Source organism: Rousettus aegyptiacus, unplaced genomic scaffold, assembly GCF_014176215.1.
Source record: "Rousettus aegyptiacus isolate mRouAeg1 unplaced genomic scaffold, mRouAeg1.p scaffold_m13_p_12, whole genome shotgun sequence".
NCBI lineage: Eukaryota > Metazoa > Chordata > Mammalia > Chiroptera > Pteropodidae > Rousettus > Rousettus aegyptiacus.
The window spans coordinates 39832027-39846470 of record NW_023416287.1 but is presented as its reverse complement, the minus strand read 5'-3'; the positions used below and the strand labels follow the sequence as shown (position 1 = coordinate 39846470).

Sequence of the window (14444 nt, the reverse complement as noted above, 5' to 3'; positions counted from 1 at the left end):
GTTGGAGACTTCAGTACACCAATCACAACTGATAGAGCACCAGGCAGAAAATGAGTAAAGAAATAGAGGACTTAGACAACACAACAGACCACCTGTATCTGACAGACATATACAGAACAGTCTACCCAACAACAGCATACACATTTTCTCAAGTGCACACGGGACATTTTCCAGGACACACAACATGTTAGGCCATAAATTAAGTCTCAATAGATTTGAAATGATGTGTATCATATAAAGTATCATCTCTGACCAAAAGAGGATAAAGTTAGAAATCAATAATAGAAGAAAAACTGGAAAATTACAAATTTGTGGAAATTGGATCAAAGAAGAAGTCACAAAGGAAATTGAAAATATTTAGAGAAAAATGAAAATGAAAATACAACAATACCAAAATTTATGGGATATAGCAAAGTGCTAATGGGGAAATTTATAGCTATAAATGCTTACATTAAAAAACAGGAAAGATCTCAAATCAACAATCTGATTTTACAACTTAAGGAACTACAAAGAGAAAAAAAACAAAGTGAACAGAAAGAAGGAAATAATAAAGATTAGAGCAGAGGTAAATAAAATAGAAAATAGAAAAATAGAGAAAATTAATGAAACCAAAAGTTGCTCTTCAAAAAGATCAACAAAATTGACAAACCATCAGCTAGATGGAGTAAGAATAAAAGAAGATTCAAATTACTAAAATCATAAATTTAAGTGAGGTTGTTACTACTGACTCTGCAGAAATAAAAAGGATTATGAGTACTGTGAACAATTGTATGTCAACAAACGGGATAATCTAAATAAAACAAACCAATTTCTAGAAACACAAAAGCATACCAAGACTAAATTACAAAGAAATAGAAAACCAAAATAGACCTATAACTAGTAAGGAGATTGAATCAGTTAAAAAAAAAAAATTCTCCTGACAAAGAAAATCCCTAGACCTGATGGCTTTACTGGTGAATTCTATCAAACATTTAAAGAAGTAATACTAGTCCTCAAACTTTTACAACAATTAAAGAGGGGGGAACACTTCCTAACTAATTCTATGAGGCCAGTATAACTCTGATTTTAAAAGCCAGATGAAGGCACTATAAGAAAACTAAAAACTCAAATCCCTTATGAATATTGATGTAAAAATCCTCCATGAAATATTAAAAAATTGAATTTGGCAGCATATTATAAAAAATTTACACTATGACCAAGCGGGATTTGTTCCTGGCTTGCAAAGATGGTTCAACATATGAAAATCAATGTAGTATACCACTTTAACAGAATAAAGGGAAAATGAACACAAGATCATCTCAATTCTCATTTGATGCCAAAAAACACTGATGAAATGCAACACCCTTTCTTGATAAAAACTCTTATAAAATAATGAATAAAAGAAAATTATCTTAACATAATAAAAGTCATATATAAAAAACATCATAATCAATGATGGTGAAAGACTTACAGCTTTTTCTCTAAGATCAGAACATGGTAAGGATGCCCACTTTCACCACTTCTATTCAACATAGTACTGGGAATTCTAGTCAGAGCAATAAGGCAAACAAAAGGCATCCAAACTGGAAAGGCAGTAGTAAAGTGAACTCTGTTTGCAGATGATATGGTCTTACATGTGGAAAACCTAAAGATTCCACACACAGAAAATGTGAGAACTAATACATGAGTTCACCAAAGTTGCAGGATACAAATCAACACATAAAAATCAGTTGCATTTCTATATACAATGAACAATCCGAAAAGGAAATTACAAAAACAATTCCATTTACGATAGCATCAAAACGAATACTTAGAAATAAATGTAACCAAGGAGGTAAAAGACTAGTACAATGAAAACTACAAAACATTTCTGAAAGAAATTGAAGAGACGCAAATGGAAACATACCCTATGTTCATGGATTAGAATACTTAATATTGTTAAATATCAATGTTACCAAAATGATAGAGATTCTGGGGAATCTCTATCAAAATCCCAATGACATTTCGTACAGAGATAGAAAAACCCATCTTAAAATTTTTATGGACTCTCAAAGGACCCCCAAATAGCCAAAAGAAAAAGCACAAAATTAGAGTACTGATTTCAGTACTTACAACAAAGCTACAGTGAACAAAAGAGGGTGGTACTGGCAAAAAGACAGACATACACACCAATGGAATAGAATAGAGAGCCTAGAAGTAAAGCCTCACATATATATGATTTTCAACAAGTGTACCAAGACCGTACCATAGAGTAAGGACAATTCTTCTTAACAAATGGTGCTGAGAAAACTGGATATCCAAATGCAAAAGAATAAAGTTGGACCCTTACTTAACACCATACACAAAAAATAGCTCAAAATTTAGATCAAAGACCTAAATATAAAACCTAAAACAATAGTTCTCTTAGAAGAAAACACAATTGTCTTTCAGGACATTGGATTTGGAAATGATTTCTTGGCTATGACATCAAAGGACAGGTAATAAAAGAAAAAATAGATAAGTTGGGCTTCATGAAAATTAAAACATTTTGTGCATCAGGAGACATTATCCATATAGTAAAAAGGCAGCCCACAGAATGAGAGAAAATACTTGCAAATCATGTATCTGACCAGGAATATATAGAGAACTCATAAAAATTATCAATTTAAAAATGAACAAACTGATTAAAAAATGGGCAAAAGACTCAAACAGATATTTTTCCAAAAAATATATACAAATGGCCAATAAGCATGTGAAAAGATGCTCAACATCAATAACTATGGAAATACAAGTAAAACTACAATGAAATACCATCTCATACCAATTATTATGGCTTCTATCAAAATAACAGAAAATGACATGTGCTGGCAAGGATGTGGAAAAATTGGAGGTCTTGTGCACTGTTGGTGGGAATGTAAAATGACACAGCCACTGTGGAAAACAGCATAAAGCTTCCTAAAAAAATTATGAATAGAATTCCATATAGCCTAGCAATTCCACTTCTGGGTATCTACCCCAAAGGATTGAAAGCAGATCTCAAAGAGATATTTGTACACCCATGTTCCAAAGCAGCATTATTCACAGTAGCTAAAATGAGGAAGTGACCCAAGTGTCCATCAAAAGAGGGATAATAAACAAAATATGGTCTATACATACAATGGAATATTATTCTGCCCTGAAAAAGAAGGAAACTCTGACACATGCTAGACATGGATGAACCTGGATGAAATAAACTAGTCAGAAAAAGAAAATCGGTGTGTGATTCCACTTATGCGAGTACTAGTATAGTCAAATTCCTAGAGACACAAAGTAGATTAGTGGTTGCCAGGAATTTTGGGATGAGTGACCACTGGGAAAATGAGGAGAGACTAATAATGGCTAATGTTCTCGAATTATTCAATGGTGATATCACACCACTTTTGAATATGCTAAAAACCACTGAGTTGTATACTTTATAATAGTGAATTTTATGGAATGAGACTTATATCTCAGTGAAAATAAATAAATAAAAATATTGATCATAAAAAGAATATATCCAAAAAACATTTTATATGAATATAGTTTACAAATTTATTTAATGGCTATCTTAATATCTTATTTGAATTCATAAGGATATTGGATATTCATAAGAAGATTATCTTCAAGAATTTTGGAGCATATGAGAAAAAAATATACTCATAAGAAGAATGTTTCCAAGACCCTTGGTTTCAACAAAATGAAGTGGTTAAAATGCTTCTAAGAATACATTCATTGAAAAGATTCAAGGGTTTTCCTTAAGACAAGTTTTTGGTGAACAAATAAACTTAGATAATTCGATGAAGTGATCTGTTGGCAAATTGACCAATAACAGTGGTTCTCAAACTTTAGTATGCATGGGACTTGTTAAAACATAGATTGCAGGACCCCATGCCCAGAGTTTCTGATGTGAGAATCTACATTTCTACAGTTCCCAGGTGATGCTGCTGCTGGCGGTGGAGAACAGACAGACAACCACTGCTGCAGAGCAGCGCCTAGTGGATAGAGCAGTGCCTGGACAACAGAGGCTGTTTGAATGAATGAATGAATGAATGAATGAATGAAGGAAGGAAGGAAGGAAGGAAGGAAGGAAGGAAGGAAGGAAGGAAGGAAGGAGCGAATGAATAAATGGACAGCCATACTGGCTTTGCTGTGATCTCCAGACCCTCTGTGTGCACCTGAAACCCACTGTCCTGGGCCCCCACCACACTCTTGGCAGCCTTGGGCCCTTCCCCATCCCAGTGTCCCCAGGGTGTGTGAAGAAGGTAAGACCGTTAGGGTCTGCCTGTGTCTTGGAGTTCATCAGTGGTTCCAGGACTGAAACTTCTGTCTCCAAACTTGGGCCCAGGGATTTCTGTGAGACCCATGGCTGCCTTCTTGGCAGTTGGCCATGTCCCAGGAATGCCACTATCATCAGAAAATGCCACAGTCCAGCACCCTGACAGCAAAGGGCAACAATATTGTTTGGCCCCTCCAAGTGCAAGAGGCCCCAGGTTGCTGGATCAAGTGTGACGGCAGCCACCAGGAGCTGCTGGCACCACAGTAGCACAGCATTTCTCACAGCCCTGAAAAGAGGAGGACCCTTCTTTCCCTTTGCACACAAGAAAGTGGAGGCTCCAAAAGGTGTTACCCCTGGCCCTAGGTCACCCAGTGAGGAGCTCCTCTTGGGAACACAGCTGGGATTTAAAGGGCTGGTGTCCACTAGGGCTTGTGGGAGGAAGAACCCCAAGTGACAGAGAAGAAACCTAGGCCTGTCTCTACTCCGGGGCCCCACAACTTGGAGCCTTCCAGAAACACTAACCCTTGTGTAAGGCCTATCATTTCCCAGGCAGACCACAGTCTGCAGAAGAACGGATCCCTCAGGGGCCAGTGAGTGGAGGTCAAGAGGGAGGAGGCAGCAGAGATAGGCCCAGAGTAGATGTGGCCAGTGATTACAGGACTGGCCTGGGCTGTCCCACCCAGCTCCACCACACAGATCGGAGGAAACTATGTCCAGCAGGACGGGCAGGCTGGCCATGGAGGGGGACAGATAGGGCTAGGGAGTCAGAGGGGAACGCCTTGAAGATTCCTGGGTCCAGCCCCCAACTCTGGATAGCTGGAGGCTGGGGCTCTAGGGTAGGGAATGACTCAAAGAGGGCTACCCTAGGCCTCCCCCAACCTCCACTGCCATCACCCCAAGCCCCACTTGGCCTCTTCCTCTGCACCCCCAGCCCTTCCACTGGGGCTCTAGGTCCCAGGACCACTGCCCATGGCACAATGGAGCAGAGAGGCCAAGGAGAACCAAGTGGGCAGGCCCCAGTCTCGTGGTCAGGGAGGGGCCCAGGCCTGAGCTGAAGAACTCAGTCAGCCCAGAGCAGCCACAGGCAAAACCGCATGAGAGTTCTGCTTTCAACACGGAAACAAAAATAGCAGGAGGTTATGGAAAGATGGGGGAGAGAGAAGAGGGAGAGGGCAATAGGAGAGAAGGTAGGAGGAACTGAGATGCTAAAGACAGAGACAGAGACAGAGAGCTATAAATGATGACAGTGAGAGAGGCCGGGAGGAAGAAAAACAGAACCAGAGAGACAACAGTAGTGAAACAGCAGGACTTTTGAAATAGCTCAGAGCAAGCCAGCTGGTTTTGAAGGGGAGGGAAGCAATGGGGAATGAGCTGTCTGGCAGTCTGGGAGAGCCAGGGGCCCATGCCCATGGGGCCCAGGCCACAGACACCATATAGCCCCTTGCAGACAGGCTGTGGTCACAGCCCAGTGGGCCACCATGAGGACCAGTCCAGCACCCTGCAATGCCCACTGCTTATGAGTGCATAGGAAGCTCTTAGAAGAGCACGGAAGTCAGCAAGGGAGGATGGGCTTTGGCCAGGTTTGGAGAGCCAGTCAGGAAGTACCTGGGCCCACAGAATTCTAGGCAAATGGGCACCTCATACTATGCTTAGTGACTTGTGCACATTGATGCTTTCTCCTATTAGATAGAAAACTATTATTATCCCCATTTGACAGATGGGGAAACTGAAAATCAAGCAAAGAAACATGCTTGAAGCCTCACAGCAAATAAGGGCCAGAAACAGGATTTGATCCTAGGCTACAGCATGTGTGCATCCTTAATGCAGGCCATGTTTATCCTGATGCTCAGGCACCCACTCCACCCTATACATAACCCACCCTCATAGCACCCACAGGCTAGTAGGTGAAATGCCACACAAAGAAACCTGATAAATTGTCCTTGCATAGCCACCTCTAAAGAGAAGCTCTGCCACCTCTTGAAATGGGGTAAGGTACAAGTAGTTGCATGGGCAATTTGAGGCTTTACCATTTTGGAGGAAACACTGGTGAGTCCTAGTCCAGTAAGCAAAGATTATGACACACGGTTTCTGGTTAATAAGTTCTAGCTGGGCTAGTGTTGCAAGACCAGATAGGCAGGAGTCCTGGGCCTTGTTGCTGTTGTCCTCGAGGTGACATAGGCCTTCTGCGGTGACCTGTGCGCCCTTGGGTCAGGGATGTTCCCTCTGGTGGTCAGGCTGAGGGAGGAACATATTGACAAGCCCTTCACAAATAAAAAGCAATTCTGCCTTTCTGACTTTTTTTTTTTTTTTCCCTGAGAGAGAAGTAGGGATCTCTCCACTTGTATTTAAAATTCAAACTCCAAACTGAGCTCCACAAACCATGTGGAATGGAAGCCTCCCTGACCAGATTGTTCTTGGGTATAGTCACGTCAGCTCTGCCTCCAAAGCCATCAGGAAGCCTACCCCTTCTGCTTCCTCCACAGTAGCTAGCCCAGGGCAAGCCCCATCCACTCTGCCTGTGACGATCACCGAAGTCTCCCCACCTGGCTTCCTAATTCTACTAGCTCCACCTTGGTGATCTTAAAACCTACATGGCTCCCCATTGGCTAACAGTAAATTCTGGTTCCTTCCCAGCTCATCTGCTCAGCTCCAGCCATACTGAACATATAGGTATATTCCCACCTCAGGGCCTTTGTGCTTATTGTTCCTTCTGACTGGGACGCTCCTCCAGTAAACTAATATTTTAGGGCAGATACTTCTCATTGTTCAGGTCTCAACTCAAATGTTCCTTCCACACCGGGGTCTTTCCCAGTTTCTTCTTTTAATGTATTCATGGCACTTATTGCTGCTAAAATAATCTGATTTATGTGTCGGTTAATGTTTGGCTCCTCCCCTGGCAGATCAGCTCTGTAAGGAAGGGGACTATCTTGTTTCCTTGTAACCCCTGTACCCACCTAGTGTCAAGGAATATTTATTTAAAGACTGATGACCCGTCATGGCTATAGGGAGAGCACCTTTGCTCCTAGCCTTCCATTCAAGGCCACTTATGACTGGGTAATTTATAGTACCTTTCCGGCTTCCACCCCACCACTCTCTCTCATGAACCCTGAGCTCCACCCACAGCACATCCTTTAACATACCAGGCCATTTCGCACTATACTTTCATGCCATTCCCTCTGCCCAAAATTCCCTTTCTTCATTTTACTACCTGGTAAATTCCTATGTAGCCTTAAAAGCCCAACCCAAACACTCCTGCCCTGTTGAGTGGAAAGCATAAGCATTTAGAATTTAGGTTAGGATTCACCCTGGCCCCACACTCCCTAGCTGAGTGACCTTGAGCAAAGCACTTCATTTTTTCTGGTCTCTGGTAAGCCATCCATCTTGCCAACATGCCTTATCTCACAGTACTCTCTGGAGGCCTGGAAACTACCTCTGAGCTCTGGACACTCTCAGAGTACCTGAGAATGGACAGCAGAATTGTGAGCATCTATTGATTTGGTTCCCAGCAGCCTCTCCCCTTCCTTTTGCTAGTCTACCTATTTCCCTTCAGGAGCAAACCTGTTTACATTCAGTCTCTGTGGTTTTAATAAGCTGCCCTCCTCCTGCAGCTGCTAGGATAGGCACGTGACCAGGCCTGGCCATTCAGACCATTCCATCCCTTTCTGTCACAGCAATTGTTTCCACAGTGGGCATCATGCGACCCAACCCAGGCCAATGAGGTACATCTTTGGGACTCTGACTGGAACTGTTGGTAAAAAAAAAAAAAAAAAAAAAAAAAAAAAAAAAAGCCCTCTGTTTTAGCTAAGGGAACTAAGAGTGAAACCACCATGGAGAAAAGTCAAACCTAGGGCTGAAGCATAAACATGGTTTGAGACCCTGGATCCATCCATGCCTGAAGGCAGCCACATCTGGCTTAAGTGGGCCTGAGACATCATCCTCTGGTGGCTCCCAGTCTCTGATTCCTCTCTTGCCTGTGAGGGACCAGGGGCCAGGACTGGGGAAGGAGTCAGGGCATGTAGAGTAGGGCACTGGGGGAGCCCTAAGCAAGGACATTGAGGGAGAGCTTATGCGCTGAGCCCTGCAGGAGGCTGAGTGGGAGGCAGCAGACACAGGGCAAGCTGCCTGCTAAGGCTTCCTTAGGCTACCTCCAAACGGGCCCTGACCTCTGCACTGAAGGGAGGACACTGAGTCCTCAAGGGGTCCTACTCAGCTTCAAAGCCAGGCCAGTCTCAGTCCTCACCCACCCTCCTCAGCTCTGGCGCCCTGACTCTCAGTAGTCTTTGGGCATTTCTGCGTTTATTCTGCACAGGACAAAAATACTGCTATTTCATTATAGATGTTGGATGACTATAGGGTCACAATACTGCATGACTGCAAAGGCGCTGTGACCATAATGGCCCTTGTGCTCGGCCCACAGTTGTCTATATGGACTGGGTCCCTAGGTGCTGGGGTGCCAGAAGAGTTAAAGCGTAGAGAGGGAGACGGAGGATGGTTAGGAGAGAGAGCCAGAGTCCCCATCTGAGGTTCCTTCCCCTTGGAGACTCTTCAGGAAGGATGCTGTGGGATAAGGTCTCTATTAACACACATTACCCTTGGACTTCAGACAGGAAGCACTGGGCTCTAAGAGAAGGTACATGGCCTGGAGGAGAGGGAGGGCAGTGATCCAGCTGCGGAGGTGGTGGATTCTCATGAGAACAAGTCTCTCCTCCCTCCAACCTCTTTCTACACCCTCCATTCTCTGCCCTCAACTCCAAGGTTCCCTGGAAGTAGACAGAGGCCCAGTCTGGCTGGAGAGAAACACTCATGACTGGCAACATTAGGAAAGATGCTCAAGCCCTAAGAAGCTAGGAAGGGGATAGAGGGTCAGAACTGGGTGGGGGTGGGTGTTGTCGTGGGCTCCAGTACCCCCAACAAAGCCCTGAGGACCAGAGGTGGGAGATCTAATATAGCAGCATGGCGGTGCTCCCTGGGTATGCCTCTCAGACAGATGATGCAGGCTGAAGATGAAGGCTTTTAGTACAAAAAATATAAGATCTGTGAGAGCACTAGGTTAGCATTGATGGTGGAGTCCTGGGGGCTGAGGAGTGCTGGGGTGGGCTGTTCCAGAACCGCCTACACACTGGTAAAGGAGCAGCAGGAGCCCCAGGCCTGAGCTGGCAGCCCTACAGGAGTCCCATGCCAATTTTGGTAACACCTTCTCCTTTGGAGAAGGAGAGACAGTGCCAGACTCGCCTGCCTGGAATAAAGGGCTAAAATTCCTTCTTGGGGTTGGCCCTTAGAGGCCACAAACTATACCCTTTATCTCCTTGGGCCATGCTGCTGGGACACACTCAGAGATGCCGAAGGCCCTATTGAGGCCATTTCCAAAGACCCTGGACAGCAGTATCCACCTCCAGCAGGAGAAGCCCTTTCCACCCAGATGTCTCTTCTCCTAGTCTGCCATGAGCCCACAGGCTCTCCTTAGCAGACCCTCACTGGCTTTTAAGCCCATGGCTTTAGCTCTTGGCTTGGAAGGGAGAATAGCCAACAGGGTAGGTTTGGTAGGTTGGTTTGATTAACTCTTGCTCATCCAAAGTTACTCTCAAAACTGTGATGGCTGGAAACAGGCCATGGAGAAAGGTCTGAGGGTCTAGTAGGAGCAGAGAAGGATGTTGAGAGGTAGGAGGACAGAAAAAAAGTCTATTCCAGTCTAGGGGCTATGGAAGCAGGGGTCAAGAAGGGTCTTCCGGGCCAGAAACGGTGAGGCCAGATGTTGGGTAAGAGGATCATGGCCAAGGGTATTCAAGTAGCAGGACAGTCCAGGTAGGGGGCACAGCCTGGACAAAGGCAGGAAGGGAGAATGTGAGCCACCTCTCTAACATCTGCTCTCCCAGGAGAGGGAGGTCAGAAGGAACAAAACACAGGAGTCCGGTTCCTTGGTTCTTCTCTTCTCTCAAATCTGGGTAGAGGAGGAGAGATGTTTCCAGGCTAGGGATCAGGCACTGTCTGTGTACTAACTCAGTGGCCCCTAACCTTTTTAGCACCAGGGGCTAGGGCTCCTATGAGAATCTAAGGCCTGGTGATCTGAAGTGGAGCTGAGGCAGTGATGCTAGCTCTGGGGAGTGGCGGCAAATAGAGATGAAGCTTTGCTTGCTCACCTGCTGCTCACCTCCTGCTGTGTGTCCTGGTTCCTAATAGGCCATGGACTGGTACTGGTCCGCAGTCTGGGTGTTGGGGACCCTTGTGCTAACTCATTTACCTCACCAGAAGCTCTATAAGGAGGAACTTGAGCACTCCATTTTATAGATGTGAGTACTGAGGCCCTGAGAAGGGAGGGAATAGGTCACCCAGAAGGTAAAGCTATGGAATGACCTTACTACCATCGGCCTAGGCCCAGCCAGACCTCTCCACGAGTAAGTGCTCCCCTGAAAACAGTCTCTTCAGCCTCATCTTTTGGGCCACCCCAACCCCACTGCTCCGCAATCCCTGTCCACCCTAGGATGAAGTTACTTACTCTCTGTCTGTGAGGCTCCGAAAGAGGGACTCCAAGGATTCTCACAGAGCTCACGCAAGGTGGGAAGAAGAGTGCAGATCTCCCTACCCCGCAAACACACACACTCACATCTGGAAAGGCACACAGCCAGAGGTCAGAAGGATAGGCTAATGACTGGGGCACCTCAAGCCTTAGGCAGACTATCCCGCAAGCACGTTTGCCATCCACACCCATCCCTCCACCTCTCTAGCCTGTTTCCTCTTTCCCGAAATGGGCTGGTAGCAGGGTTTGAGGAGATGATGTGAGTGAAGTTTCAGCACACACCTGGTGGGAGTTCTCACTGGCTACCTCAGTTTCCCCTACCAGACCATGAGTTAGATGCAAAGGAGCCCCAAATCCTTGCTGGTGTGAACTTCAGGGCAGAGCAGGGCGCTCCTGGCAGCAGCACCTGTCACATAGAGATACCTGGTAAGGGCATTCGGTGCTAAGGGGACTAGGGGGAAATAAAGAAGGCTTGCCTTCCTGAGTGGGCCAAACGCCCTCCACCACCCGCCACTGTTGACCTGGGTCTCCAGGCACAGGCTGTGAGACCCGAATGGTCCCCATTCCCAGCAGCTGAGAAATCAACTCCAGAGCGGGGCAAGACCCTTTGGGGAGCTGGGCCATAGGCGGACTGTCAAGAGCATTTCTACCCGCCAGCCCAGGAGCAGAGTGGAAGTGCCCCTCCCAGTCTATGGGTCCGACCACCGGAGCGGCAGCCCCTAGCCCAGCGGGCACTCACCTGGGCTTAGGGCGCGGGGCGCGGCACCCAAGAGCAGGAGCGCGGCACCCAGACATGCGGCCGCCAGCACTCGCCGGCGCCAGCAGTGTCTCCCCATGCTGTGCCCACGCGCAAGGATGCAGTCCAGTGTCCCGCGGGGCGGTGGCGCTGGCTCTGGCGGGGTACCCGCCCCAGGACCCGCCTCAGCCTGTCTGGCGGCGCGTACCAAGGCGCGCAGCGGGGGTGTATGGGGGCCCTGTTCGCGAGGGTCGCGGGGTGAGCCGGGACGTGTAGTCGGCCTCTGGGGACTGAGGAGGTGGGCGAGGGCGAGTCGGCTGGCCACTTGCAGTCTCCATGACCTCAACCCGATCAAGCCCGGCAGAGGTCCAGGGGGAGAAGGGTGGAGCCTGGGTGGAGGGGGCCTTGTCGCCGTAGAGGCTCCTCCTCCTTCAGTTTGCCCCGGTTGCCATACTCTACCCAAGGCCAAGACGTGTCACAGTGGCCAGCTGGCAGTTAGCGGCGGCAGTGTCCTGTAGCCTTTTTGCTTCCTTATAAGTCAGGGGCCAAAGGGCTGTGTATGACTCCGCTAGAGATCCCCTCCCCAGGATCAGGCTTAAGAGTGTCCCTTTCTTCCTCCAAGGCCTCCCAATAGCCTTGTTTTCCACAAGTGTCTCCAGGTCTTGCCTGAATCCCGGCTTATGCAAGTCACAGCCAGACTCAGGAAGGATAGGTGGGGGTCTCAGTTTATGTCTGCCCTGGGCATCAGAACTGTTGTGCGTCACCCGGTCACCCACAACTGCTCTAGACTCCAGGTAAGTACTCAGAACTCGCTGAGGGCTCCTGTGTGTTGACGGGATGAGTGTAAAGTCCTGCCTTGGAAAGATAAACTCATCCAGCTAGCCCCATTGGGTGAGGAGACAAGCACTGACCCCAGGATCTTGCTGCCCAAAGGGCAGGCTAGCAAGGAACCAGGGGGTGCAGCTGGTGCTGTGTGCACAGGTGTGCACATGTTCACTTAGGCAACACTTAGTAGTGCGTGGGGGAAAGGCTGCTGCAATAAACTTCGACTTTTTAACAGGTCTCGAAAAATCTAGTGATGCCAAACCCTGCTGGTGCCACTTACCAGCTGTGTGAGATCAGGAAGGTCACTTAACCTCTCTGTGCCCCAGTTCCCTGTACAATGGGATAGGAGTAGGACACATCTCATTATCTTGTTAGGACTAAACAAAATACAGAACATGTTTGGGATAGTATCTGGCATTCAGTGAGTGCCACCTGAGTTCTTGATGTTAGCGATTATTAACTATTACAGTTACTACCTGTTTCTGGCAAGTGACTCTGGTTTCTGTTACAGTGGTGATATGAAAATTCTTTCCTATTACATTTGTTTTAAACGTCTATTTAAGGAAGCATATCAAGTAAATAATAGTTCTTCTGGTTAAAAGATATGGCTCCAAATGGTAATGATAGGTCTCTAAAAGCAGAGAGGTAGGATACTCAGCTCTAAGATAAAATCAGTAGCTCCTTATTATGGCTCTCCTGGACAAAGAGCCTTGGGAATCATCTAGTTCACCCTTAGACTGGCATGCAGTCAGGGCTGCTGCTTCTCTGGACCCAGGATCCAGGGATTCCGGGTCATCCACACTCCCAGCCAGCCCCTGAGCCTCCCCCAGGTTGGCATTATTTGTAAGGAGATTCAGCCCCTGGAGTTCTTAGAGCAGGAGTCTTGGCCTCCTGGGCTGTCATCTCGTGGCCCAAGTTGACAACCACATCTCAGACCATTACTGTCCAGAAAAGCCCCTGGAAACCCAGTCCCTGGAGGCCAATGGCGGAGCCTTGGGATAGGGAGGTGAATATGCCTGGTCAGAGGCCCAGGACCTCCACAGCTTGCCTGAGAAGACGCCCTCTGCACACTCTGCCCCCGCACAGAGGCTCGTGCATTCATTCATTTATTCATTCATTTGACAAAGACTGAATATCTACTCTGTGCTGAGGCTCCAGTGGAGAGAACAAGACAGATACTCTCTCTGCTCATATGGAGTTTTTATTATAGATGAGGGAGGGCATAGAAAGTAGGAATAAATACATAAAATCATGACAGGTGGCAAATGATGCTATGAAGGAAATAAAGCAGAATAAAGGGATGGGAGATGTGTATATTGCACACATAGGATGGTAGGAGCAGGTCTCAGGGAGGAGGTGATATTGAACAGAGATGTGGATCAGGTGAGGAAGACCAAGTAAGTATGGGGTTGGGGGGAGAATGAGCTTTCCAGGCAGAGAAAGGGCCCTTGTGGAAGCCCTGAGGCAGTGATCCAGTTGCTGTTGCTGAGTAATGAATTGCCCTAAAATTTAGCAGCTTAAAACAACTATTTCCATTTTGTTCACCATTTTGTGGGCCAGGGTTTGGGGAAGGGGATCAGTTGAGTGCTTCCCACTGGGGGTCTCACGCTGCTGTGTCCAATGGCAGCTGGCACTGGTTATAAGGAGGGTGGCCTGGGCTGGCTTTCCCTGGAGGCTCCCTCTCACACTGGAACTCAATGGGAATCTGAGCAACCTGGAGTCCTGGGGATCTGGGTTCGGCTTGGAGTGCTTGCCTGCCTTTTTTCATTCCTTACTAGTTTTAAGATTTGATTTATTTGGTTTATCTAAGGATCAAAATTTTTTAAAACACCAGTTTTAAAAATTGATATGATATTCACATAACATAAAATTAATCGCTTTAAAGTGTACAAGTCAGGGGCATTCAGTACGTTGACAATGTTGAAAACACCAGTTTCACAGTGAAAGTTTTCTTCTCTACCCATCTCTCCACAGTTCCTATGTATCCCTCAGAGATAAGTTCATATATATATATATATATATATATATATACATACATATATATATACTTTGTATATATACTTTATACATATATGCACACATATATAATTTCACATATATGTAATTTTTCTTTGTAT

At 46.3% G+C, this 14444-nt stretch overlaps 1 protein-coding gene across 4 annotated transcripts in view; it reads right to left on the bottom strand.

The window, feature by feature from the left end:
- CHST13 (carbohydrate sulfotransferase 13) overlaps window positions 1-11849 on the bottom strand; it is a 29213-nt gene extending 17364 nt beyond the window's left edge. The window contains exons 1-2 of one of the 4 annotated variants that reach the window (XM_016160519.2): window positions 11506-11849; window positions 11049-11172 (exon numbers count right to left, since the gene is read on the bottom strand). Coding sequence is in view for 1 of the 4 variants with exons in the window: in XM_016160518.2 (XP_016016004.1) it covers window positions 11506-11602 (97 nt within the window). In the remaining 3 variants the exon portion in view is untranslated. Of the gene's footprint in view, window positions 1-10389; window positions 10474-11048; window positions 11324-11505 lie in introns of those variants that run through there. The other 3 variants (XM_016160518.2, XM_016160520.2, XM_016160521.2) reach the window with 3 other exon arrangements.
- Between the last annotated feature and the right edge of the window lie 2595 nt (window positions 11850-14444).